Source organism: Epinephelus lanceolatus, chromosome 12 (assembly GCF_041903045.1).
Source record: "Epinephelus lanceolatus isolate andai-2023 chromosome 12, ASM4190304v1, whole genome shotgun sequence".
NCBI classification, from domain to species: domain Eukaryota; kingdom Metazoa; phylum Chordata; class Actinopteri; order Perciformes; family Serranidae; genus Epinephelus; species Epinephelus lanceolatus.
In genome coordinates this window covers 34,940,613-34,968,021 of record NC_135745.1, presented here as the reverse complement: position 1 = coordinate 34,968,021, position 27,409 = coordinate 34,940,613, and the positions used below count along the sequence as shown (strand labels likewise).

The 27,409-nt window shown below is 40.3% G+C and overlaps 2 protein-coding genes across 7 annotated transcripts; both read left to right on the top strand.

Moving 5' to 3' along the window:
• Positions 1–692: 692 nt before the first annotated feature.
• On the top strand, positions 693–6,599 carry LOC117264065 (uncharacterized). Its single transcript, XM_033637872.2, has 5 exons — positions 693–1,096; positions 2,558–2,768; positions 2,870–2,963; positions 3,059–3,323; positions 4,636–6,599. The coding sequence occupies exons 1-5, from the start codon at positions 761–763 to the stop codon at positions 6,448–6,450; spliced, it is 2,721 nt and encodes a 906-aa protein (XP_033493763.2). The 5' UTR covers positions 693–760; the 3' UTR covers positions 6,451–6,599.
• Positions 6,600–8,340: 1,741 nt separating this feature from the next.
• Positions 8,341–27,178, top strand: LOC117263588 (uncharacterized). 6 transcript variants are annotated; one of them, XM_078173336.1, is made up of 7 exons: positions 15,438–16,040; positions 19,053–19,458; positions 19,987–20,280; positions 21,426–21,516; positions 21,618–21,732; positions 21,823–22,081; positions 23,720–27,178. In XM_078173336.1, the coding sequence occupies exons 2-7, from the start codon at positions 19,306–19,308 to the stop codon at positions 25,121–25,123; spliced, it is 2,316 nt and encodes a 771-aa protein (XP_078029462.1). In that variant the 5' UTR covers positions 15,438–16,040; positions 19,053–19,305; the 3' UTR covers positions 25,124–27,178. The 6 variants fall into 6 exon arrangements, with proteins under 6 accessions (XP_033493013.2, XP_033493011.2, XP_078029462.1 ...); XM_033637122.2 differs by lacking the exons at positions 15,438–16,040; positions 19,053–19,458 and adding an exon at positions 8,341–8,906; XM_033637120.2 differs by lacking the exons at positions 15,438–16,040; positions 19,053–19,458 and adding an exon at positions 9,245–10,142.
• Positions 27,179–27,409: the final 231 nt, after the last annotated feature.

Below are 27,409 nucleotides of genomic sequence, written 5' to 3'. Positions count from 1 at the left end.
CTATTAAGAGAAAAGCAAACTTTACCCAGTGAAGTTTCTAATGGATCAGGGGGTGACAATGACAGGGGTGGAGAGTGGTCAACATTCTTAAACAACATACAAAAACCAGATGGGATTGCATCAAAAACTATTGAAAATTCTTTTAGAGTTACAGGTATATTGTACCGGGCCAGAAATTCAGACTAGTTGTACAGAAGTCCTCTACTGTTAAATAACTGACTCACTAAAAGAATACCGTGGTTGAACCATTTATCATAAAATAGTGACTTATTTTTGTACAAAATACTACAGTTGTTCCAAATATAACATTTCTGTGGGGAAAAGTTGTGTCTCCTCTGTTTTCTTCAACAGAGCAACAAGCAAAGCTCTCGCGAGATGACGTCACACAGCCCAGAGGAAGCGATCAGAACCGGTCAGTGGCGAAAAAAGCCCTTTTAATGCGCAAACTTATACAGGACGCATTTGCCCCCATATCTACCGTTTTAGTTCGTTTCGCGGCTCCCCGTTGCATCCGCCTCCCTCAATACTAAACCAGTTTTAAAAGGAGTTGTACCTATGAATCATACGCACACATACACATGGGGAAATAGGGCCCAGGTTGAAAAATACCTGTTATCCTTTTAAAGCCGGGACACGCCTTACAACAAACCAAGCGACCCCAGCCACAGAGCCCCGCCCATTCTGTGTGTTACCGCCACAGCCACGACCTGCTAGCTTGTTACTGTTGTTAGCATTGAGGAGCAGCCCACCGAGGAGCTCCATGTTGCAGCTCACTTGTGGGAAATATAAAGCTGTAGCAACAAAAGTTAGTTTCAACATGTGCTCCGTCGACGGCTGTGACTCGTGGCGTCGCGCTGCGCAACGGTTCAAGTTACCGGAGGATCCAGAGAGGAGGCTGGAGTGGGTCCAGTTCGTCCTGGAAGTCAACGGTCAACGGCTGAAAGAATCGTCCTGGACTGATATCACCATCTGCAGACACCATTTCACTGAGGACTGTTTTATAAACCAGACTCAAAGCGGGACGGTCCAGCTGAAGTCCGGTGCTGTCCCATCACTGTGTGTCAAGTCGGAACCAGCAGAACCTGAAGTGAAACAGGTGAGGACACAGTATGAGATGCTTCTGCTTACTTTAACTACTTTAAGTACACTAACATACACAAGTCTCTAACATGCCACAGACTGCTGCTGACACCATGTTGTTTCTCTGGGTTGTTGGTTTTGATACACACATCCTGCTGAGTGGAAAGAATTCATTCATCGTATCACGCACACATCATTTAAATTAACCATTAACAAGTAGGTCAGAGCCACAGCACGTATGTAATAGTCACGTACAGTAAATGTTGTTTTGCATTGACAGTTTGGTGTTTATTACTCTATTGATTGAAGTTACACACTAACAAACCCAGTGTTAAAGAGATGCATAAGAAATATGCAGGTGTGTTAGGTGTATTAAACTGTAGCTCAGGGACACCCAATTTGTTTAGCATGGGCCCACGTTTCCTTAATAATGTCAGGGGGCCAGGGCCCTGTTAATAAACAGACAATAATAATATTTATAATAGGGAGACACCATAGTATCAGGACGTCATTGATATCGGCTGATATCAGCTTTAAAATGAACTATCTGACTCAGCCAAGATGCTTTTTTTAAGTTTCCACAATAAATGAATATTACATACATTGTAAAGTATTGTATTTCATGTCTACTTCTGCTGGTGAGCCATCAAGATTAGAGTATGCATGCATAATATGATATTAATTCCACTACAGAAGAGACTTGATGATCACTAAAATAAGGTAGGGAAAAAAACTGGATATAACATCGGGGCGTTTGCTGTCCTCCCCCATCTTTGTTAAGAGGCAAATTCAGTCACAACAGCACTGCACAGGTCAGGTGTCCGCAGGGGCGTTTTTAGGATTTACCTGGACCTTTGTCGGGCAGTCTGGGGGATCCTCCCCTGGCACTTTTTTTTTTTAACAAATAAGCTCTAATTTGATGCATTTTATGTTTTTTTTAATATAAAATCCCAGTGTGAATCAGTCATTTATTTTACTTGTGAATTACAAAATCGTCAGCAGCCCTCTGAGCGCCCTATCACAAGCCAGATAGGTATTCCCACATTTCCTTAACGCAAATAACTGATGTATCACACCAGAAACGGGTATTAGGAGTCATAGCAGGAGTGTTGTATGCAACTTTGAGTGGCAGGATATGAAAGTGGCTCGCATCTGCACATTTCATTGCTCCAGTTGAAATGTTTATACTGACCGGTGTCCAATGTGCCTTAAAAGACCTTGCCTTATAGTGCTGACAATAATGCGCACTTGCCATGTCCTTGTTGTAGAGATAATAACATGTGTATGCGTATTGAGCCATTCAACATTAATGTGAACCATAATCTTTATTTTCATGTTAAAAAACAAACAGACATGTAGTTCTGTAAGGTATTTTTAATAGAAACTCCGACCAAACAGAACTTGTGGTGTGTTGTATGTAACCTTTGTGACAGTCTATGCTACAACTACAAACTTTTCCTTTTGTTACTCTGTGTAGGAGCTTGACGAACCCCCAGAAGTTGATTCTCAATGCAATCAACAAGAAAAATGTGATAGTCCACCACCTCCCTGTTCTGAAGAATTGGAACATACAGAAATATGTGATAGTCCACCACCTCCCTGTTCTGAAGAATTGGAACATACAGAAATATGTGATAGTCCACCACCTCCCTGTTCTGAAGAATCACAATCAGAGCATACTTCAGAAGGTAAGAAACTTTAGTTTTTTTATGTGTTATTACAAATAAAGTGTGGATTCACTTAAATTGTTCTTTTAATGTGAATAATGAGCTTTAAATTTAATTTACAGCTGCCCAACAAAGCCCTGCGCCAAGTGATGCTCCAGATCCTGATTACGGTCAGATGATACAAAAAGTTGCAAACATTGATATGATCAGGAAAAAGTAAGTTCATTCCTCTGTAACAGATGTACCTTGATTAAACCAGCTTAGCTTTTTAAAGCTGTGTCTCACAATGGTTTGTTTACCCCATTTTTCAGAGCTGCACTTCTGCAGATGAAAGGGAAGTTCGTTGTGAACGAAAAACGTCTCCTCCAGTTGTTCAGCCACAAGTGTCCATTGTGTGGCTCTAAAGTAAAGACGGAGAAGGCCACCTTTGATGTGGTCATCATCTTGAACCAACAGTGCCTCAAGTGTGAGTACAGAAACCAATGGAAAAGCCAAGTCAATGCTAAAGTCCCAACAGCTGAAGAGAAACACCTGGTGGAAGTCGTAGAAGTAGACGTAACTCCAGAGACTCAACAGGTAGGAATAAACGTCAAGACACACATCCAGACTAACTGCTATCTTAAGAGTAAAATCTCCTTATGAATAGAATTATGCATTCAAGGGCATTTTTAACTATCATACATGATCAGCACCGTCCCAGTTGCATTTCATGAACCAAATTCTGAATTTATTAATCATCTCTTTGTGTGTTTGGCTGTAAAATAATTCCTGTACAGATTTTGAAGATGTTACCTTTTAAGACCTTTGCACACTGAGGGCTGAATTCACAAAGAACGAACTGCGGCCGCTGATAGCACCTTGAATTGCACTTCACTTGCACCCGCAGTTTGCTCCGTCTTAACATCCTATTCACAAAGGATATTGCGCTAATGATATACCAGCGCAAACACGCCCACAAAGTTTGGCAGCTGAGTGCAGTTTGCCCTTGATTTGCCCCTGATTGCAATTAGCCACATGGCGAAGTATAAATGCTGGCTTTGCACCAAGAACTCATATATATATGCACATATGCACAAATATATGCATATTATCTCATTTAAATACATGCAAATAACACCGGAGCACCAAGACGCAATCTGCTAGGCAGCGCAGTTAGTGGAGCATTTCACCCTCTGCGAGTGCTTTGTGAATTAGACGGTATCTGTTTGCTCCATTTTTATTGGTTTAGCGGGCGCAAAGGCCACGCAATCCTTTTGTGAATTCGGCCCCGAGTCTGTTTTTTTTTTTTCGTCCGAAATTGTCACATGTCTAAAAATGAATACGACTCATGTTTGCGCACTGAATCTGAAACTTTTGTCCATTATTAAAATTTTCAGAATAGGTTTGATTTTCTGTGTTTTTCGCTAACGTCAGAAGCCTTCAGAGACGTTTGACAAAGAAACAGTGAAGGTAGTGACGTGGCGGGACACAGTCATGACATGACAGAGGGACGGCATGCACAGAATCATTTTATAACTTACATAGCTACTTTGAACAGGTCAGATAGTAATATTCAGGTGGATGATGATGAAGACGAGGAGGAGGATGTGGACTGCACACAGAATGTGGAGGATAGCTCTGCCCCTTCATGCAGCTGTGGTGCCAAATGAAAGACAGGGAGGGAGTGGTGACAGCCAGATAGGTAACTCCAGAGGAGAGGCAAAGGAGGAAATGTGTCTTTTCATTATGTCATGTATTTTGAATTTTTCACAACAAATAGAACAACAAAACGCATCAGAATCAGGGTGTAAGGTTTCAGGTGACGGATTAATAAAACGCACCCCAAAAAAACAGACTCAGTTACAAAGGCCTTTAGTCATACCCATTCTTGTCATTATATCTTTCACAGAAAGCGTCAACCGATGACAACTGCAGCACTATCACAGGCGTATCCAAGATTGTCGCTGTTATTGATGAGAGGGATGATTCCATGGATGACACAGAGGAATCGAGTTATGAAGATGCCATGGATTCAGACGAGGATTGGTATCCAGATGACTGGCGTCCAGAGGTGAACATGCTTTCTGAGGAGAAAAACGAAGATGAAAAGGGAGATTCTGATGATCAACTTGATCTTCCCACCAGATCCAGTGGGCTCTGTGCAGAGTGTGGCAGGTTTTTTTGTAAAAGTAAGCCTCACACGTGTGAGCACAAAATTAAACCCTATGCTTGCAATATTTGTGGAAAAAGATGCGTTAGTCAGGTCGCATTAAATTTTCACAGCAGAATCCACGACGAAAACTATGAACATCCTTGCAGATACTGCCACGCTACATTCAGGACAAAATTGGATAAAATCACCCATGAACAGATCCACTCAACTCAAGAAAAACCGTATAAGTGTCCCGACTGTTCAGAGACATTCGCCACACATACGGACCGCAGAATCCACCTGGCGAATCACAGACTGTTGAAATGTCAGGAGGATTGGAATCCAGAGGACTGGCGTTCAGAGGCGAACATGCTTTTTGAGGAGGAAAGCGAAGATGAAGACGGAGATTCTGATGATCAACTTGATCTTCCCACCAGATCCAGTGGGCTCTGCGCAGAGTGTGGCAGGTTTTTTCGTAAAAGTAAGCCTCACACGTGTGAGCACAAAATTAAACCCTATGCTTGCAATATTTGTGGAAAAAGATGCGTTAGTCAGGTCGCGTTAAATGTTCACAGCAGAGTCCACGACGAAAACTATGAACATCCTTGCAAATACTGCCACGCTACATTCAGGACAAAACAGGATAAAATCACCCACGAGCAGATCCACTCAACTCAAGAAAAACCGTATAAATGTCCCGAATGTTCAAAGACATTCGCCACACATAAAGTACGCAGAATCCACCTGGCCAATCACAGACTGTTGAAATGTCACATCTGTGGAATGGAATTTACAAGTCGCATGTCTCTTAGAAGGCACATGCCCGTACACACGGGATTGAAACAATTCCAGTGTTCAGTGTGCCAACGTGGCTTCAAGCAGTCGACCCATCTGAAATCCCACATGCGTCTGCACACAGGAGAGAAGCCTTTTAAGTGTCAGCATTGTGACAAATGCTTCACTCACAACGTGAGCTTGAAGAGTCACGTCCAGCGTTACCATACATCCAATTCTGGACCTGAGCGGAGGAAGGGTAAAATAAACAAAACTGTAAGCGACGCTGTTGATGGTCAGAAGAATGGAAACAAGAGAGTAGCAGGTTCAGGGCTTGACAATGTAGAAGAACAGGACACAGAGGAGAACGTGCAGAAGAACAGTAAGGCTGTGATAAAAGCTAAAAATTACAGGAGCACGGGTAGACCCATAGGAAGACCTAAGAGAAATACAGCAGGCCACTTGGTTCTGGCAGGGGAAATGCAAGGCCAGCGTTTAAACACTAAGACTGCCAAAGCTAAGGCACGGAAGTTAAAGAGATCACATTGCAGTGAGGAAGAAAGCAAGGATGAGCTGACCCAAAGCGACATGTCCTTTGACTCAACAGAGGAGGAAGAGGAGAATAGTGACAAAGTGACTTCAAGCACAAGTAGATCAAAAAGAAAGGCCAATAATGCAGACAGTGACTCTGATTTTGATCCAGTAGAAAGACAGAAAAAGAGGTACAGCAGCCAGAGCGGTGGTCACAACTCAGGGAAGCGCAGGGGACGACCAAGAAAGAATCGTTGTTGTCGTTGAAGACACTTAAAAAGACACTGGAAAAGTTTTTGAGCCCAGAACAGAAATAGGAAGAGAGATACAGTTTAGAGTGTCAGGCAGAACTGGAAAGGTTTTCATGATGCATTTAAACAATCTAACTTGAAAAACTAAACATGCACACTCAGGCTGGGAACTTTTCAAAACTTCATTAAGACATCCTGTCACTTTGATCTCAAGATATGTTTGAATCCTGTTCACTGATGTGTATACCATGGAATTAAACTAGGTAAAATTAGATTAAACCATGTTGAGGTTAAGTGCCTGTTTTCTTTTGTTGTGAATGTTCAATAATTCTATTTGTACTGTATATGAAGCTAATAAAGTGTTTTTATTGGAAAGATCTCCTCTGTAGGTCTTTATTCAGCTGCGGTACTTGCAGCAATAATTCTAATTCTACACAATTAACTGCTTAAAGGTGAGGTAACTAAAGGGAATTCGGCCCATCATTATTCACTATATTATTTACATCTGTGCTTTTCCTACTGTCATATGTCAAAATGTAATTTGTAAAGAAGCTTGTCTGTTAAAAATCCAAATGATGGGGCTTCTGTGGCTCAGGATTCAGAGTGAATCGTCCACCAATTGGAAGATCAGCAGCGATTCAATCCCTGCATCCTCCAGTCAACGTGTTGAAGTGTCCTTGAGCAAGATACTGAGCCCCAGATGGAAGTGCTCTTGAGTGTGTACGTGTGTTAATGTTGTGTAGCAGGTGGCACCTTGTATGGTGATAGATGACTTTACACACTTAATGTTGATGCACCTACTTAGTATGACTCCATCTGATCAGCATCACCACCGTGATAATGGAGAAGCTGTAGGGAGGAAAAACTGACAGCACATGACACATCAAATTTTCAAAACAATAATTACATAAGACTACTTGAGTGTACTGCAGGGACACATTAAAGGGTAAGATCCTTTTTGTTTAATCAGAAACAGCCCTGAAATCGCTATTGCATCACCAAACACCTCATTTATTCCAGCAGAAACAAAATAAAAGTCTTTGTTCATCTTTCCACTGTTTCAACAATCACCAACTCTGATTTGGCTGAAATAAATCCTTATATTACTCAGTTAAATGTGAAAATATGTTGGCACTATACAGGCTAAAATTAACATTCATCAGAATGGACTTATTTACACTAAAAAAAAGGGAAACATATGAAGGTGTTGTTATGTATAGGTTATTATGCAGTGGTTTTACTGGTCTGGCCCACTTGAGATCACATTGAGCTGTATGTGACCCCTGAACTAAAATGAGTTTGACACCCCTGCACTGAGGCACAGTGTGGAAATGTTTTCTTATAATTTGTGTTGTTCAACAGCGCCATCTGCTGGTGTCATTCTGGGCCTGCACACTAGTGTAGGCCTCCAGTGTTTAAAGGGAAAGTGCACCCAAACATGAAAATTCACCCATTATCTACTCACCCTCATGCCGATGGAGGATCAGGTGAAGTTTTAGAGTCCTCACAACACTTGCGGAGATCCAAGGGGAGAGGAACACAACTCCACCTAATGGAGGCTTATGGTGCCCCAGATTCAAACGTCCAAAAACACACAATTGAAACCACAAAATATCTTTATATAATATATCTGCTCGTCCGTAGTGACCCAAGTGTCCTGAAGCCCCGACATGAAAAGTTGTTCAGAAAAACGTCATTTGAAAATATCCGAGACAAAGGCCATTGTCCACCTGAACTTCCTCCAAAGACTTCTGGAGTGGACGCCATCGAGGGAACTGTTCTTGATAGTGTTATGAGAGCGGGTAACGCTTTTGAAAGTGTACCCCTTTAAGAGAGAGAGAGAGAGAGAGAGAGAAGGTGCGTTGTGATGACGTCAGTGTGTGTGCGACGGTGCATGGTATGTGGTCTGAAGCGGGAGAAACGGGTGCGGAGTAGAGCCAGAGCAGTTTAGCAGACTGGATTAAGTGGAGCTGTGCCTATGACTGTTATAAATAAATATTCTGCACAGAAAGGCAAGCTGTTGTCCGTCCATCATTTACCGGCTGCCATGTGGACTTAATTGGGTCATTGAAACTAGAGTGAAGTGAGTCAAGCTACTTGTGTCCCGGTCCGGGAGCTGAGTAATAAAGTTAAACAACATATCTCCATCCATTTGCCTTTATATTTTATTCATTCCCGATGGTTCGCGTGTGTGTTTTTCCTCGATGCTGGAACCAAATGAAGCGTGTGAAGTCAAGACCCACTGAGCTAATGTTTCATAAACTACCGATTTCTGACATCGACCGACTACATCAGTGGCTACTCGCTCTTAACCTGGATCCACACCGTGACATTGAATCACTATTTTCACTGCGGGTGTGTAGTGATCATTTTTCACCGGATGATTACTGTCCACAACTTCATGCCAGATCAAGACGTATGTTGAAGTCCACGGCTGTACCTCGGTTTATACCACCGGTACAAAGGACAGAGGTGAGTAACCTCACTTTATACTGTTTGATATGTAACCTTACAGACATAATTTAGAGAAACGGGACAGAATTGTCCACACACATAAACACATGCACAAAGAGACAGTAAGAGCTACAGGCTGCAATGAGGCTAAAAACGAGTTCACATGACGTTTTTCCAAACAACTTTTTATGTCGGGGCTTCAGGACACTTAGATCACTACTGGCGAGCAGTATGGAGATATTTGTGGTTTCAATGATGTGTTTTTGGACGTTTGAATCTGGGGCGCCGTCAGCTTTGGGTGGAGTTTTGTTGCTGCCTCCTCTCCCCTTGTATCTCCGCAAGTGTTGTAAGGACTGTAAACTCCACGTGATCCTCCATCGGCATATGGGTGTGAATTTTCATGTTTGGGTTCACTATCTCTTTAAATGAATACCTCACCCCCAAAGTCTTATCTATAATAACTAAGCTCGTGTTTTCCTCCACGGTGCACAAATACTCTAAGAAAAGCAGAGATTGCTGACTAAATGAGATTGAAATGGTGCGACATTCATCAACAGCAAATCTATATCAACACATCCGGTTACAAACTCTCACACAACTTGCGCAGTATCATTAGAGTATCATTTATCCAGCTGTTTGCGCAGTACTCCCAAAACACACTCATTTTCGCTAAAACATCACAAGTCAAATCACTTCCGCATAATCAATCTCAGCGCGCCTGGGCAAGCCGAGCGCGAGCGGCTGAACTCTGCTCGTGCATTCCACTGTAATCCATCCTCCCGGCACGCTCATTGGCCAGGAGTTGTGCTGCTGCCTCACGTGATGTAAGCAGTGAGGAGCATGGCATCTGATCTGTGTGCAGAACAAGTTTGAGAGAAGTTAATTATTCCGATATCGATTAAAAGAAAAAGAGGATACGCGCGTGAGCGTCATCAGGCGGAAAGAATGCCCCGTGTGTGTGCGTACCCGAGATGCTTCAACCAGATGAAGTCCAACTCACCGGTGATGTTTCACAGACTGCCGTTAGGAAACCCTGAGATGCTACAGTTGTGGCTAACCGCTATGAACATAGCGACCACAACGGCGACAAACTTACGGTCACGATCACTGCGGGTGTGTAGTGATCATTTCACGGCGGACGATTACTGTGACGTTTCCTTCCCAGCGCGAGACCAGTCGACCAGACGCCTCAAACCCACCGCTGTGCCTGTCACTTTCGTTTCCAGCGGGCACGAGCTACATGCAGATGTGATGGTAAGTGATGGGTTTGATGTTCTGCAGCCATCAGTGATACCTAGCCGCCAATACACTGAGGTACAACGCACGCGCTTGCTCACCCTCTTTAAAGGAAATGCCCACTTTAGAATGAAAATACAGACAGTACTTACTGACCCTCATGCCGACAAGAAGTCCAATAGTTTTTTAATCCACAAAACTCGTTCGGGGTATAGGGGGATAACAGCTAGCCGGATTTTTCCCATACACTTGAAGTGCATGGAACCCACATTTTGAAAATGTAAGAAAACTCCCCTAATGCATTTCAAAAACGTCAGAACGGCTCTTCCGTCATAATCCAAGTGCACTGAAGCCGCGGCATGCAAAATTGATTAGACTTGATTTGATTTTAGATTAAAACTGAAAGGACAGTATACATACACGTTTAATAATAAAAATAATTAGAAGATGGGGCGTCGGTGGCTTAGTGGTAGAGCAGGCGCCCCATGTACAAGACTGTTGCCGCAGCGGCCTGGGTTCAACTCCAGCTTGTGGCCCTTTGCTGCATGTCTCTCCCTCTCTCTCTTCCCCTTTCACACTTGTCTGTCCTATCCATTAAAGGCTAAAAATGCCCCAAAAAATATCTTTAAAAAAATAAATAATAATAATTAGAAGAATAAAGACTTTTTTGAGGACAGAGTGGTCCATAGTATACCACAAAAAACCCATCTATGTACAAAAATACGATACAATAAATACAACATATAAAATTATCTTTTAAAAAAGACAAGAAATACCCAACACGTCCTTATACAAATTCATAAATATGGACAGAATTCAATAAAATGCACCCAAAAACAAGCTGTAGAGCCAGTGGTCCCACAGTCGAGATGAAAACCTGACTGAGCTCAGCTCTCTGAGACAGAGAGCCTGCACATACTGTATATCAATATATAATAATTCATATTAAAGCAAGACTAATCTCTCAAGACAGATTCTGCAACTTAAAAAAAAAAAAAAAATATGTATTTTATTTTTTCCGATGGATTTCCAGATTGAAGCAAGTGTCATGCCATCATTATAGGCCACGTTTAGTCTTTGTATATTGCTCTTCCTATAGGAGCACAGCACAGGTGGGCAGCATACAACGGGGTGCTTTCTTTACATCAACACATACTTAATTTGTGAGCAAGCATATTAGCTTGTGCATACAACTTGTGTCACTGTAGATATCTCTATCATCAGATAAATCATTCATACATTTCAGACATACATAAGCAGACAGCAACATAAATGTAAACATAAGAACACACACATTCATACAAATAGATTTATACATCAGTCACAGTTGTCTGTAGCCAATCTACATTGTAATTTGCTTCCTCTGTGAGAATTTTATCATTTATTTTGAAAGCAATGTTAATTCATTTACTTTTATGATAAACCCCATGATACTACTTGGTAAATTTCATATGCACAAATCTAAATGTGCTAAATCATCTCCCTGTTTAAAGTTTATTTTATTTTTTTGATAGATTTTAATCTAATGGAGTCTCAGGAACGTGATCAATAAGAAGTGTATCCACCATACATCATTATAATTAGCTGTTTGGTAATTTGTCTGCTGAATAATGATGTCTGCTGAGGGGGTGTGCAAAAAGGAGGAGGCATGTCAAATATTTTTTTAAGCACTGATGAGGGACGTACCTTTTTATTTTGGCTTAGTTAAGGTGCATACAAATTTAAATGGTTGTATTAAGTCTTTATTTTACCACAGATATTTAAATAAACAATGAAGGCAGGTTTGGAAGATAGGTTTTCTTTAAAAAAAATTACAAATTACATCAATTTTGATAGCCAGAAACTGTAAAAACAGAAAGTATCATTAGATTTTCACATGTCTGACAGTCCTTGGACATATTGTGTGCAACAAACACTTCCATCAGACAAAATGAATGATTAAAAAATTACCAAATGTGAGCTATAAAAAGTGATATTTCATCAAAATCACTTTATTTCTACTTTAAATTTGGCTCAGAGGATACGTTTTGAAAATCTAATGACTAATTTATGGTGGAGGGAGGGGCATTTTACATCAGTCACTCAGGGAGGTTAAACATCGATAAAAAATAATAAAATGATGAAGAAGAAAAAAAAGTCACAGCCCAGCCACCCACATCCTCTGATAAATAAAGAACAGTCCCTAACTTTTAGCTTTTTTCAACAAAGTTGAAATAAATGAAAATAAAGTTGAAATAAATACAAAATAATAATAATAACATAAAGAAGGAAAAAAACAGTCACCGCCCAGCCACCCACATCCTCTGATAAATAAAGAACAGTCCCTAACTTTTACCTTTTTTTTTTCTTAATAAAGTTAAAATAAATAAAAAATAAAGTTGTAATAAATAAGAAATAATAACATGAAGAAGAAGAAAAACAAAAAACGGTCACAGGGACATTTTACATCAGTCAAAAATGAAGAAGAAGAAAAAGAAGGTCACAGCCCAGCCACCCACATCCTCTGATAAATAAAAACAGTCCCTAACTTTTAGCTTTTTTTTTAAATAAAGTTTTTAAAAAAGTAAAATTTAAATAAATAAAAAATAATGATAAAATTAAGATAAAGAAAGAAAAAAATAGTCACACCACAGCCACCCACCTCCTTTGACAAATAAAGAACAATCACTAACTTTTACCTTTTTTTTCAAATAAAGTTTGAATAGATAAAAATAAAGTTGAAATAAATAAAAAATAATAATAACATGAACAAAAAAATAGTCACAGCCCAGCCACTCATCTCCTCTGATAAATAAAGAACAGTCCCTAACTTTTACCTTTTTTTCAAATAAAGTTGAAATAAATAAAAAATAATAATAACATGAAGAAGAAAAAAATAGTCACAGCCCAGCCACTCATCTCCTCTGATAAATAAAAAAAGTCCCTAACTTTTACCTTTTTTTCCTCAATGAAGTTAAAATAAAAAAAATAAAGTTGACATAAATAAAAAATGATAATACAATGAAGAAGAAAAAAACAGTAAAAGACCAGCCACCCATCTTCTTCAATAAATAAAGAACAGTCCCTAACTTTTACCTTTTTTTCCTCAATGAAGTTAAAATAAAAAAAATAAAGTTGACATAAATAAAAAATGATAATACAATGAAGAAGAAAAAAACAGTCAAAGACCAGCCACCCATCTTCTCCAATAAATAAAGAACAGTCCCTAACTTTTACCTTTTTTTTCTCAATAACGTAAAAACAAAATGAAATAAATAAAAAATGATAATAAAATGAAGAAGAAAAAAAAACAGTCACAGCCCAGCTATTACCTCCTCTTTTAAGTAAAGAACAGTCCCTAACCTTTACTTATTTGTCAAATAAAGTTAAAATATATAAAAAATAAAGTTGAAATAAAAAAATAATAATAAAATGAAGAAGAAAAAAAACCAGTCACCGCCCAGCCACCCATCTCCTCTGATAAATAAATAACAGTCCCTAACTTTTACCTTTTTTTTCAATAAAGTTTAAATAAGAGAGAAGTTGAAATAAAAAAATAATAAAATGAAGAAGAAAAAAAACAGTCACCGCCCAGCCACCCATCTCCTCTGATAAATAAAGAACAGTCCCTAACTTTTAGCTTTTTTTTCAATAAAGTTTAAATAAATAAGAAAGAAGTTGAAATAAATAAAGAAATGATAACCTCTGATAAGTAAAGAACAGTCCCTAACTTTTACTTTTTTTCCAATAAAGTTTAAATAAATAAGAAAGAAGTTGAAATAAATAAAAAATGTTAATAAAATGAAGAAGAAAAACAGTCACAGCCCAGCTGTCCATCTCCTCTGATAAATAAAGAACAGTCCCTAACTTTTACCTCTTTTTCTCAAAGTTAAAATAAATAATAAATAAAAAATGATAATAAAATGAAGAAAAAGAAAAAAAACAGTCACAGCCCAGCTATCCACCTCCTCTTTTAAGTAAAGAACAGTCCCTAACCTTTACTTATTTGTCAAATAAAGTTAAAATATATAAAAAATAAAGTTGAAATAAAAATAATAATAATAAAATGAAGAAGAAAAAAAACAGTCACTGCCCAGCCACCAAGCTCCTCTGATAAATAAAGAACTGTCCCTAACTTTTAGCTTTTTTTCCAATAAAGTTTAAATAAATAAGAAAGAAGTTGAAATAAAAAATAATAAAATTAAGAAGAAGAAAAAAAACAGTCACAGCCCAGCTATCCACCTCCTCTTATAAGTAAAGAACAGTCCCTAACTTTTACTTATTTGTCAAATAATTTGCTGCTGCTGTCTGGGGTTACAAAAGTTATTCTTGTGTTAATGCTGTGTTTAACCGGGCATGTAGATTTTATTTAGGTGTGGGTAAATACACCCCAAATGCTGCTATACAGGGTGATATGGGTTGGAAAATGGCAACACCAGTGGTCCTGTATCTTTAAAAACTGGCAGAGACTCTGTGGTATGCCTGGCAGCCGATTATGTAAGTGTGTTTATCAGTGGGCGGCTCATTTGTCAAATGTAAAAAAAACTATGCGCATACGATAACAACATTTCTTAGTTCTATGAACTTATCTCACCTTGCTCGTACAGATATGGTTTACTCAAGTAACGACCTTAAATGTTTTGATACGGCAGTGTCAAAGGCAGACGAGGAATCATGGCTACAGTTAATAAATACACCAGAAGGGAACAAACTATGCATTTACTGCCTATTTAAGGATACATTTCAGACAGAGTCCTATGTACAAAATATATTATCAAGACAGCTTAGAAGTGCTTTCGCTAAATTCAGATGTGGAGTTGCTCCTTTAGCAATAGAAACTGGTAGATATACAAACACCCCAGTGGATAGACGCTACTGTACTTTATGTATTAATGGTTCCATTGAATCAGAGGCCCATGTTCTTTTACACTGTGACATTTATGTGGACATTCGCGCTGAACTATTCAGTACACTTTCTAAGTATATTGTTAATTTTAATGATCTTGATGATACAAATAAATTGTGTGTAATTTTAGTTGGTAAACATTGCATCAATGAATGTGCCAAAGCCTGCCACCTCATCCTTAACAGAAGATTGTCTTTCATGAGTTCCAATTTATAAAACTGTTCTGTGTTTTGTTTTTCATGGTACTATAGTGTACGTTTTTATAATCTTTTTTATGATGTTTTAGTTGGTGTCTCACAACCCTTTTTTGAGTGATCCCCAACACTTTTTATTTTGTCAAGGGGGAGGGGGGTAAATTGTATTGAATATTGTATTTTTATTAACATATTCCCTCTGTCTCTATCTATCTATCTAATAAAGTTAAAAAATATAAAAAAGTTGAAATAAAAAATAAAGAACAGTCCCTAACTTTGACCTTTTTTTCAATAAAGTAAAAAAAAACAAAACAGTTGAAATAAAAAAAAAAATAACACAATGATTTTACAGTTATTGTGTCAGTCTTCATGCTGCCTGAAGAGTTTTGAAGATCTCAGTTTAGAGTATTTTACTTTTCCTTGCCATTACTGTCATATTAAACTGGCCGGGGTACGCCTCACAGCAAACCAAGCGCTCCCGGCCACAGTACCCCGCCCATTCCGTTACCACCACAGCCACGAGCTAAGCTAGCTGTTAGCCTGCCACTGTTGTTAGCATTGGAAACCAGTCGACCCAGAAGCTCCATCTTACAGTCTACTTATAAACATTTATTAAACTATTTGAGCACCTTTAAATCAGGAGGGACAAACTTAAACCCAGTATGTGCTCCGTCGTCGGACGGGGCTCGTGGCGTCGCAGTGCGCAACGGTTCAAGTTACCGTAGGATCCGGAGAGGAGGCTGGAGTGGGTTCGGTTCATTTTTGATTCAACGGTCAGCGACTTAAAGAATCGTCCTGGACCAAAGCGGGATAATGTCAGAGTCTCAATTTAACCATGTACGTAGTTATAAGAGTTTGGCGTGTTTTCGTTTCTGTATCACAGCTTGACATTAGCTAAGCAACCATGTAAGGTGTTTACACTAAAGGTAATTCAATACATCTCCATTCCACATATACGTGTCCCATACAGTTAACTTAATGTCACCAGAGGCACATATTGAAGACACACCCTTGACAGGACAACCTAGGGATTATTCACCTTGGTGCCTTCTTCTCGTATTTTTGTGTCTAAGTGACAGATGTGAACGACCATTTTTGTAATTGGTTCAGTATTGAGAGACAGGGCTGCAATGTAACCAGATGGGGCAATGGTACACCGTCACTGTATGTCCATTAAAGGTGGTATATGTAGCGGACAGGCTCGGGTTCTTAACATGATCCAGTCTGTTCGTTATGGTGTTTGTCCCCAAATCTCGCGAGACGTGGGGAAACCTGAATGGGAGTTTGAGAGAGTATTTGGACTAGTTTGTTGTGTTGGAGTGCAGAAAAGAGTTTAGTGTTATCTAAAAGATCAAAATAAGAGCAAAAATGGTTCGTGCTTGTGTATTTCCAAATTGCACCAACAAAATGTCCAAAAACAGTGCACGCAGTTTTCATAGACTACCTTTACTGGACGAGGACGTGCTGAAGTCGTGGCTCGTTGTGTTACAAATGGATCCAAACACTCCTGTTCATAAACTGCGGCTTGCAGACCATCGGGTCTGCAGTGACCATTTTTCCCGGGATGACTACTGCCAGTCAAAGAGGAGAAAGAATCCAAAGCACATTTTCCTAAAGAAAACTGCTGTCCCAAAAGAGGAGATACCAGCTGCAGACAGAGTGGAGGTAATATCACTAGCTGAAGTTATTATCTTGACCCAGCATAATGTGACACACGAAAGCATGCAGAATAAAGGCAAAACAAAGTGATTAGTAGCTGCAAAATATATACTGATTATAAAATCTATTGAAATCAATTTCAAGTGATGACAACAAGCAGACATTTACTGGGTAACTGATGCCAAAGTGTGTGTGCATAGTATAAAAATATATTTATACTTATTATATGGGCTATAAGACCAATTTTATGCCCATATTTTCGCATCCTATACATCCGGAGCTACAGAGATGCTTACTAGCAATGAGTGATTATGGTTATGTTAGTTATCCTTCGCCCCTATACGCTGTCTTTTCTAAATAAGAGAAGATGAGACAGTCATTTTAAGCCTCTTGCCCCCCCTCTGTTGTGCAGTGGTTAGCATTGTCACCCCACAGCAAGAGGGTTCCCGGTCCAAATCCAGGGTGGGGGAGTTCTCCCCTGTGTCATCATGGGGGTTCTGGGTACTCCGGCTTCCTCCCACAGTCCAAAGACATGCAGGTTAGGTTACTTGGTGACTTTAAATTGTCTGTAGGTGTGAATGTGAGCGTGGATGGTTGTCTGTCCCTATGTGTCAGCCCTGCCCAGGGTGTACCCCGCAACTTGCCCAATGTCAGCTTGGATAGTCGCAAGCCGCCTGCAACCCCAACAGGATAAGCGGCTACGGGAAATGACCGGCCTCTCCCTCTTTGTTCACTCTTTAATCACTAGGAGCTTTTTATCTGTATCTCAAATTCAAAGGCCTCAACCACATCGTCAAAATCAGCTAAATAATCTTCCGCAACATTTAAAGTCTTATAAGCTAAACTCACATCTCGTTAGATTTCAGAGCGAGCCTTCACCTAGATTGAGACTTAGATGCTTTAACAAACAGACTGGACCAAATGAAAGCTAAAGAGACGCTTCAGAGACTGGGTATAACAATCTGAGCCCGTCTGTGGCAAAAATAAACACTTTTAATGGACGTACAGCGACGGTGTACAAAGGCCCCATCTGGTTATATTGTGGTCTGTTGCACAACTTCCGGCTGCAGCCCTGTCTCTCAATACTGGATCAGTTTCAAAAAGTGTTGTTCACATCAATCACTTAGACACAGATACATGGGAAAATATCATGGGATACATGGGAGTTACACATTAATCACACACACAATCATCACAGTGAACTGTACAAATCAACATCCTTCATTGAATAGAAATTTGGCATCCCCCTCTCTCACAACATGTAGCCTATGTGAAATAAAAGTCATGTCCACGTTTTTTTTTAAATATTCATTATTTAGCGTGCTAGTCGACATCTTGTGTGCTTGTGCAGCCCGATTTAAATTCTGCTTGTACTGACAGGTGCAAGTTGCAAGAAATTTCGGTTTATTTCAACCTGTCACCTATTGTCCTAAATTTGTTTCAAGTGACTAGTGACATAGAAATAATAGTTAGCATGTTAGTCGTTAGCCTAGATACAGCCGGGCGCACCTAGTAGCGTCAGACCTGTTAAAACGTAAGTTAAAGGGCGTACCAGAGATATTGGATAGCTAAAGGAGATACCCCACTGTACGCTTATCCAATGTTAAGAAAACGATTACTCTTCCTGTCTCCCAAGGTAGGCGTGGTTACCACTCCCTCCAATCAGAGCCTGTTCTGCCCCCCTCCCCACCTCGTGTTGAACCGTTGAACAGAGGGTTTGTGTCTCGCGATAGCTTGTTTTCTGGGACGGACAGGGCTCAAACAAAGTTAACTTTCTCTTGATCTGTGCGGATGAAAAATGCAACTCTAGTGTCAGAATGTTTGTAAGATGTGTGGCTTGTGGAAAACGAACCCAGTCTTTACTTTAGTGATTACAGGGCGAAAGAATTAACCCGAAACTGTTATCACGTTCATTTTCCTCATTGACGGCAATACATTCAGAATTGCCACAAGTCTGACGGGGCATAGCGCTGATGTCACTGAATCAGGAAGTGAGCCGAGTGGGGTATCTCGCTTTTCCAGTATCTCTGGGCATACTCTTCAAGTGCAAAGTTAGTCCACTAAACAAGCTTTTTTTCCACAAAGACCGCCTCATATCGTTAGGATAAATGTCAGAGAACATATAGAAAACGACATGTAAACGTGTTGTCTTACCTTAACCGTGTGCTGCCGTGTTTGTTTACCATTTAGCTCTGCTTTCCAAAGCGCGGCCGAAATATCGCGAGAACAAGCAGCTCTAGATAAAGCCCAGCTGGTTCCGGTGGCAGGCGTTACCGGAGATTACAGGCAACAAGTCGGAGATCAGTTTGGCAAAGTAAAATGGTTCGTAAGTGTGCATTTCCTGATTGTGAAAACAAAATGTGGCGCAATAGGCGCAGCTTTCATCGATTGCCATACAGATGCCCGGATATAACGAAGTTATGGCTAGTTGTACTGAAAATTGATGAAAACACACCAGTCAATCCTCGCCGATCATCGGGTTTGCAGTGATCATTTCGATCAGGATGATTACCTACCGACCAAGGAGGGACAATCTAAACTTTACCTGAAGAGAAATGCTATTCCCAAGGGGATACCTGATGCAAACCGAGTGGAGGTAATTAGTTCAAATTTCTTTATTGATGTGACAAAACCTAGCCCTAGCCTAGGCTAATCAGTATTTAGCCCTACCTGTATCAACTCTATTTCAATAAATAGACGTAGCCCAAAGGGATTCGCTCTTTGTTTACGTCTGGCAGGATAACTTCAAAGCAGTCACACAATGAAATAATTTGTAGTTAAAAAAAAGTGAAGTAAAAAATCCGACAAAAGTTATGCACACTGTAGGAGCCCAGTAGTGCTGTTGAGGTCACAGACACAATATGATGACCACATGCCATGTCTCTGTTGCCCAGTCTGTGAGTTGCGTGTGTTATCCAGCTGCCCACATCTACAGGCTAATGTAGCCATTCACCATGCAGTTCTTCAGCAAATACATCATCCAGTCTGAGCACACACAGAGCATTCATTTATTTTAAGTCAAAACATGTATGTATGGTGCTGTAGGGTGCTCTGAACCCCAGTTTTAGAGGACTGTATGCAGCTTTTGTTTAACTGCAAGCTTTTACTTTTGTCATTTACTTAGCGGTCAACTGCTGCATCCAGGACGTGCTCTGTGGTCAGATGTGATTCATGGCGTCGCAGCGCACTACTGTTTAAGTTACCGGAAGATCCAGAGAGGAGGCTGGAGTGGGTTCAGTTCATTTTCGAAGTCAACGGGCAACGACTGAAAGAGTCATCCTGGACTGATATCACCATTTGTAATGAACACTTTACTGATGACTCTTTTGAAGACACGGGCCAGCTAAAGCTCAGTGCTGTCCCAACACTGTGTGTCAAGTCAGAGCCAGACGATTCCCCGGAGAGCCCACAGAATGAGGTGAGTCTGCTCAGACAGCTGTAGCATCTTTTCCTGTCCCTGTCCTACATTTTTAACAAAACAGCAGCGCACACATTTCAAATAAATCTAGGAGAATTCCAGGCTACATATGTATTGTTTGTCATGCTTATCACGAACATATCAGTGTATTTTATGTTTAGATGCCACTGTATTATAGGCTACAGAGTTAACTTAGATGCCACATAGCGTCTGCCACGACCTCATTTCAATGTAACATAACGTTAAGCAGCAATTGACTTGCACACTAACCTTGTGAGTTTGCTAACTGTACGGTGTATGACATTAGCACAGCTAGCTAACAATAGCAAGCTCATGTGGTTAATAGACAAGTTATTTGCCGCTTAATACAACAGTTATGGTTTGTCAAGATATTAAGGTTGTGTTGTTTATCTTGATGGAAGTCGTGTGGCTTAATGACACCACAACATGCAAACGTATCCTGATGATAGTCTCTGACTTAGGTCTGGGCGATATAACGACTATGTACTATATATCGATATATTTTCAAGCAAGATTTATTGTGTGCTTACACAACACAGTTTATTTGATATACCGTGAAGTTGCGTTACCTCTCACAATCTCCACACAGAGATAAAATACAGAGATTAGTTTTTGTCCACATTGCCCAGCCCTACTCTGGGCGTACACAATTCACTTCCTTCTCCAATCTTTGGTCCACAAAGGGTCCAACAGAGAGGTGGGCTTGAGCCTGGAGCTCTGCAACAAGACTCTTCTCAGTAAATCACATCCAGTCTAGTTGTAAATTAGTGCGCTAGTTAACATCTTGTGTCCTTGTGCAGCCTGATTTAAATGCTGCTCGTACTGACAGGTGCTTAATGGCAGGCTGACTCAACCCTGTAGTGCTGTTGAGGTGACACACACACAGTATGATGAGCACTTGGCATGTTACTGATGCCCAGTTTGTTAGCTGGGTGTCACTGCCCATGTCTACAGGCTGTTATAGCCATTCACTATGCACTTGTTGAGTGTTCACACAGAGCTTTAGTTAATTTTTAGACACAACCTATGTATTCATGGTACTGTGAGGTGCTCTGAAACCCAATTTAGTGTGTTGTTTGTGTGTTTTCTTTTACTGCAAGTTTTTACTTTTCCCATGTGTGTAGGAGCCCATAGAAGCCAAAGATGCTGATAGTCCATGTGATGACCGTCCACCTTCCCACTCTAAAAAATCAAGACGTACTGGAAAAGGAAAAGGTGAGAAACTTAACATATTGTGTGTGTATACAGATAAAGAGGGTATTTATTTGTGAAGCTAGGCTATTTCTTTACATGTGAATGTTGAACTTTGTTTACAGCTTCACAAGCAAGTGGTGTCTCAAAGTCGAATTCAACTGATGCTCAAAATGCTGTCACTTATGGATCTGACCAGATGCCACAAAAAGTCCTGAATATTGAGTTGAACAGGGAAAAGTGAGTTACGCTTTGTCAACAGATTTGCTTATTTTCTGTACCGTTGACTGCTATTTTTTTTTTTAAATTTTCATTCAAATTGGTTTTCAGGTCTGCGCTTCTACAGATTAAAGGCAAGTATATTGTGAATGAAAGCTGCCTCCTCCAGTTGTTCCGCCGCAAGTGCCCGTCGTGTGGCAATAAACTTCTGATGGAGAAGGTCACCTCTGGGGTGCTCATCGTCTTCACCCAAACTTGCCTGAAGTGTGACTACAAAAACCAGTGGAAGAACCTTGTCAATTATACTCTTCCTACAGCTGTGGATCAACACCTGACAGGAGGCACAGAAGAAACGGCAGAGACCAAACAGGTAGAACTTGAATTGTAAGACACACAACAACACATCGAGACTCTCTGAATGTAGTATAATGACCTCAAAACCTACTCTATCTTACGAAACTCCAGAGCGGGCAAGATCATTCTTTTTTGTTAAGGTTTGCAATCCCTCTGATCAATACAGAAAGACTGGGTTATATTATGATAAAGTATTATGTAGTATTTTGTAAACTGCCCTCATGCTTTGGTTGTTATGATTATGGCTGCGGCACAGTAGTTCATTATGGGTGTAACACGACCTACATTCAGGGATTGTGCTGGCTGAGCAACATAACTTCCTCACACTGGTGCGCTATCCATGTTGAGGTTAGGCAGCTGGAGTCAAGGACTACCATCACTGCACAAATGCCTGTAATTTGTGCTGTTTACAGTTGTTCCAATCGATCAAATTTGGAAAAATAAAGGTCACTTTAGTCCCAAAAATAGTGGGAGAGGTTAAAAAAAAACTAACTGAGAAAAAACAGCAGAAGTGGATCAAAAACCTCCATTTTCAGTCTGGAGAAGTAGAGTCAACTCCTCCAACTAATGTCGGATGTTAATGTTAAAGCGTTGTGTTTAACTTCTCCACATTTTTAGCCATGACACAGAATTTTTTCCCCATACTTTTTCAGTCTCCCTAGTCCTCATTTCACCAGACATCTGGCAATGGTGAACCTAGTAATGTTATCCTGACAGCGATGCATCTGTGCACAGAGTTGAAATATAAAGGACAGTTATACTTAAGGACATTTACTTACCCAGCCAAAAACAAGATGGCAGTCATTTCGGTCGAGGATCCAACCACACACAAATGAGTTAAAGTCCGCTAGACTCTTTCATTGGCTTTCTGTGCAACATAAGATTAGGAGGTCTGGAGGACAAGGTAATGTGTAATGGCGATCCTTCCCACATTGGGCAAGTCAGTCAAGTTTTAGAAGAAATTTGCTTTTCTTTCGTTTGTATGGATCACATCCAACAAGAGCGTCAGTTTTTGGGTGATAGCTGCTGCCTGCAGGTTCATCCTTCCCTTTTATGTAGGCACATTCCTCAATTTCCAGTATTTAGATTTATCACTTCCTGCCCTGCATCTGAATTTCACGCGTCATAATAGTCACATTACTGCAAACAAGTTATTGAAGCAACTGTGCTCTAACCTTCTGCGGTGTATTACCGCATCCGTCATATCTGATAGAAGCACAGCAGGTTCAAATCCTGTGTGGCTTAATGAGGTTTTCTTGGCTAATGTTAACAGAAGCAGTAAAGAGTTTTCACAGTACATCTGTAGCTTCATAGGTTTAACAAAAAATAGGAACATCACAGCCCGGCAGAGCAGCTGCAGACGTGCTCACAGCCAGTGGCCGTCGGAGCTCATTCTTTTGAAAGGAGTAATGAGGAATAAATGCATAATGTAAAGTGTCACATCATCTCTCCTTTGGGTAGTGTCTGTGGAGAGCTTCCCTAAACTGGTGGCTTCTGGACTTTTCTCGTATAGTTTTCAGCTCAATTAGATTAAAAAAATCATATTTTTTCCTCTAGCTGCCTCTTTTTTTGTAATGTGGCTGTAATATTCTGTGCTGTATAGATTTGAAAAAGTCGTGCTAGGTTGTCATTCTTGTCATTGTATTGCTCACAGGAAATGCCAACAGACGACAACCCCAGCAGCACAGTGTTCTCTGAAGTTGTTGCCTTTAGTGATGAAGAAAGTGATCCGTCAGATGAAGGAGAGGAAGGTGATGATGGTGGGGTGAGTTCCGATGGGGATTGGAATCCAACCGAGGATGTTTTGCTGGCGGAAGAGCTCACAAAGCATTCTGAAGAGGAAAGTGAAGATGAAGATGAAGACCAAAGTGGAGAGGAAGAAGAGTTTGATTCCCCAGGTGGCCTCAAAATTAATGAGCTCTGCACAGAATGTGGAAGTTTCTTCAATATTCTGAAGCCTCACACTTGTGAGTACAAAATAAAGCCCTTTTCCTGCAATATCTGCGGCAAAAGATGTGTTACCGAGACGTCTCTGAAAAATCATAGCAAAATCCATGATGAAACCTATGAGCATCCTTGCAAATACTGCCACGTTACCTTCAAAACGAGGGTGGACAAACTTAAACATGAGCAGATCCATCAAGATTGCAAAGAACCCTATAAATGTCCAGACTGTCCAAAGACATTTGCCAGCAGTAAAGTACGCAGAGCCCACCTGGCGAATCACAGAAGGGCCCCGAAGGAGTACAAATGTGGAGTTTGTGGGATTGAATTTAAGGATGTTCATCATCTGCGGAGACATTCTGTCGTGCACACGGGATTGAAACCCTACAAGTGCGCAGTGTGCCACCGTGGCTTCAATCAGTCGAGCCACCTGAAATCTCACATGCGTCTGCACACAGGGGAGAGGCCTTTTAAGTGTAAGCATTGTGAGAAAAGCTTCAATCACAACGTGAGCTTGAAGAGTCATGTCCAGCGTTACCACTCATCGACTTCTGGACATGAACAGAAGAAGGTTAAGATGGAAGAAGGGACCAGCGACACTGGCGATGCAGAGGACAGTGGGATTAAGAAAGGCACAGACTCTGAGTTTGACAATGCAGAAGAAGATGCAGGAGGGGAGGTGCAGAAGGAGGTAACAGAAGAGCGCAAAAGTAAAAAGAGGACCACAGGCAGACCCAGAGGAAGGCCGAAGAGGGACGCAGCAGGCAACTTGATTCCGGCAGGGGAAACAGAAGGCTCACGTTCAAACACTAAGACTGCAAAATCAAAGGTGCGTAAGTTAAAGAAAACAGGTTCCAGCGATGAGGAAAGTGAAGACGAACAATCAGACAGTGACATATCCTATGACTCACCAGAAGAGGAGGAGGAGGAAGAAGAAGAGGAGGAGGAGACAGTGAAGAAGAGCACAGGGAAATCAAGAGGAAGACCAAAAAATGACAGTGACTCTGATTTTGACCCAGAAGAAGTAACAAAGAAAAAGAGGTACAGCAGCCAGAGCAGCGGTAAGACCTCAGGGAAACGTAGGGGAAGGCCAAAGAAAAATCCAGAGGTCTGAAAATGCTTAAAACACACAGCTGAATAATTTGTTTTGAGAAAAAGAAAGAAGCTGCAGAAAACTGGACTGATACATCTCAAAAATGTGGTAAAACAATTTGGAATATGAGGAAAAAAAACATTCACACAGGCCAACGTCTTTCTGAGGCCCTGCCTACACATATACAGATATTTTTAAAAGCTGATATTTTCCCCCCTCTGTTTTAAAAAAAGAATCTGTCCACACGATTTTTATTGTACAAAATATCTTCATACACACTAGAAAACAAAAGCAATTCCAGATGCTCATTAGTGTTGGCCTTCTCCCAGTCGTTGCAAATGCAGTAATATTAACAGGCTAACGTTACATTTTTCAAAACTTAGACTGGAGATCTCATCACCATTTAGTCCCTTTTACCATAAGGATAAAGGAGCTCACTCAAAAATACGAGTAATGCTCTTGACAATTGAAAGTTTTCTTTCTACTACTCATCAACAACAATCCCACTCTCAAAACTGTCCCACTGTCTGCTGGTTTGACCGTTCCTAATGATCCAAAACCACCGTTTCTTGCAACTTTATACTGCAGATGTTGAGGTTGACCAAGTAACATTGAACACCGCAGATACCTCTGTTCATCTGTAAAGTGGTGAAGCAGTACTTATGCAAGTGTAAAGTAGTCATTGGACCAAGCAGTGCTAACAGAACATAAACTAACATGTTCATTACACAAAGCAGCAGTGGGTATGCACAGTTTGAATAGTGGACGACCCACTCTTCTTCTGAGCCTCAGTCGCCCCCACAGTCGTTTTAGTGGCCAAAATGTAGAGGAAAATATACATTTACAAAAATATCTGTGTATTTGTTGACAGGGCCTGAATTAAATCATCTTCTACTGTGCAGTATTGGAGGGTCAGTCAGTGAATCGTTTGGAAAAAAATCAGATATTTCTATTGAGTTCGAGTGCATTATAAAAAAAAGGACTGTCAGAAAATGGTATAACCGTTGGGAAATATGTACTATATTCATGTATTATAAGAATAATGTAAGTTTCAAGCTAAAAAAACAACAACATTTATACCAAGGTCAGGGCACTGTGGCACAGCCACTGTTTCTTTTGTCTTTACTTATTCACTATAAAGCTACATCATTGTGTAACTTGAGTGATTTATTAGTCTGTAGAAGAATCAAAAAGTGTTCAGATAGCATTTCATTATTACATCTTTTATTTAAATAAATTAGTATTCCACAATTTTACCTGTCGGGTAATAGATCTCGATCAATGATAAAGTCCTTTCACACAATGCCTTTGAATTTATAGAAAAATATAACAGTTGGATAATTTTACCTGATTGTAAGTTTTGGAGTGTTGAAATGTTGGTTTACCTCTTGAGCCTAAGCTTCAGTGATAATCAGTGTGGGCTCAGAGAGCAAGGACAGTGCCAATGGTTTTGTATTGTTTAGCACATCAGCTACAAATTGTTAACATTGCTGCTGAGCATTTTGGATTGTTTTGCTACTTTCCAGGTTGAAATGGGGCTTAGTTTTCCTAAAAAAAATGGTTGCTGAAGGTTGAAACTAGTTTGAGATACAGAATCTGATTCATGTGAGTGAAGAGAAGTTAGTTATGGTTTATCACTATGGACTGTTTTGAAACTCATCATAGGACATGTTTAAGGACCTCAGAGTCTGCTTGCACCTGTATTGGAACACAAGTATATAAGGAAGTAAAAAAGCGGTTAATAAAGAAACACATAAATATTGTCCTGGAGACAGTTCACTGTTTTCAATCAATCAATCAATTTTATTTATAAAGCCCAATATCACAAATAACAATTAGCCTCACATGGCTTTATAGCATACGACATCCCTCTGTCCTTTGGACCCTCACAGCGGTGTTTTAAATTCTCTATTCCAAGTATGTTTCAAGTCTCTGCAAGTGCATTGTCATACCGCACAGGAACTAACAAGTACATGATGTTAAACATATGCAATTTGTAGACAACAGTGTGGGCCTTTATGTGATTGCAGATTTTTACATTGGAAAAAAATTACAAATAAATGTGTCCAACTGCCATTGTGAGAGTCTGTCATCCTGCCTTGTCCGTTAGCTTACAGAGTGTGGTGAGGGAAAGGTTCACATTTCAATGAACAAACTCAGACAAACTGGTCCCCGGCCAACTCCAGTGGAGCTGGTGCGCGCTCGGTATCTTGCCAAAGGAGAGACGACGATTGAGCGATTGACTTTTTCCCCTAACTTCCAATTCGGAATTTAAATGGACGAGTGTTCAGAGTTCCCACTTTGATC

Excerpts from the sequence above, each read along its gene's own strand:
- LOC117264065 (XM_033637872.2), top strand. The coding sequence starts at position 761 with ATGTTGCAGCTCACTTGTGGGAAATATAAAGCTGTAGCAACAAAAGTT. Across the intron at positions 1,097-2,557 it reads CAGAACCTGAAGTGAAACAG|GAGCTTGACGAACCCCCAGA; the intron begins GTGAGGACACAG and ends TACTCTGTGTAG. Across the intron at positions 2,769-2,869 it reads ATCAGAGCATACTTCAGAAG|CTGCCCAACAAAGCCCTGCG; the intron begins GTAAGAAACTTT and ends TTTAATTTACAG.
- LOC117263588 (XM_033637120.2), top strand. The coding sequence starts at position 9,834 with ATGCCCCGTGTGTGTGCGTACCCGAGATGCTTCAACCAGATGAAGTCC. Across the intron at positions 10,143-19,986 it reads AGCTACATGCAGATGTGATG|CGGTCAACTGCTGCATCCAG; the intron begins GTAAGTGATGGG and ends TCATTTACTTAG. Across the intron at positions 21,517-21,617 it reads ACGTACTGGAAAAGGAAAAG|CTTCACAAGCAAGTGGTGTC; the intron begins GTGAGAAACTTA and ends CTTTGTTTACAG.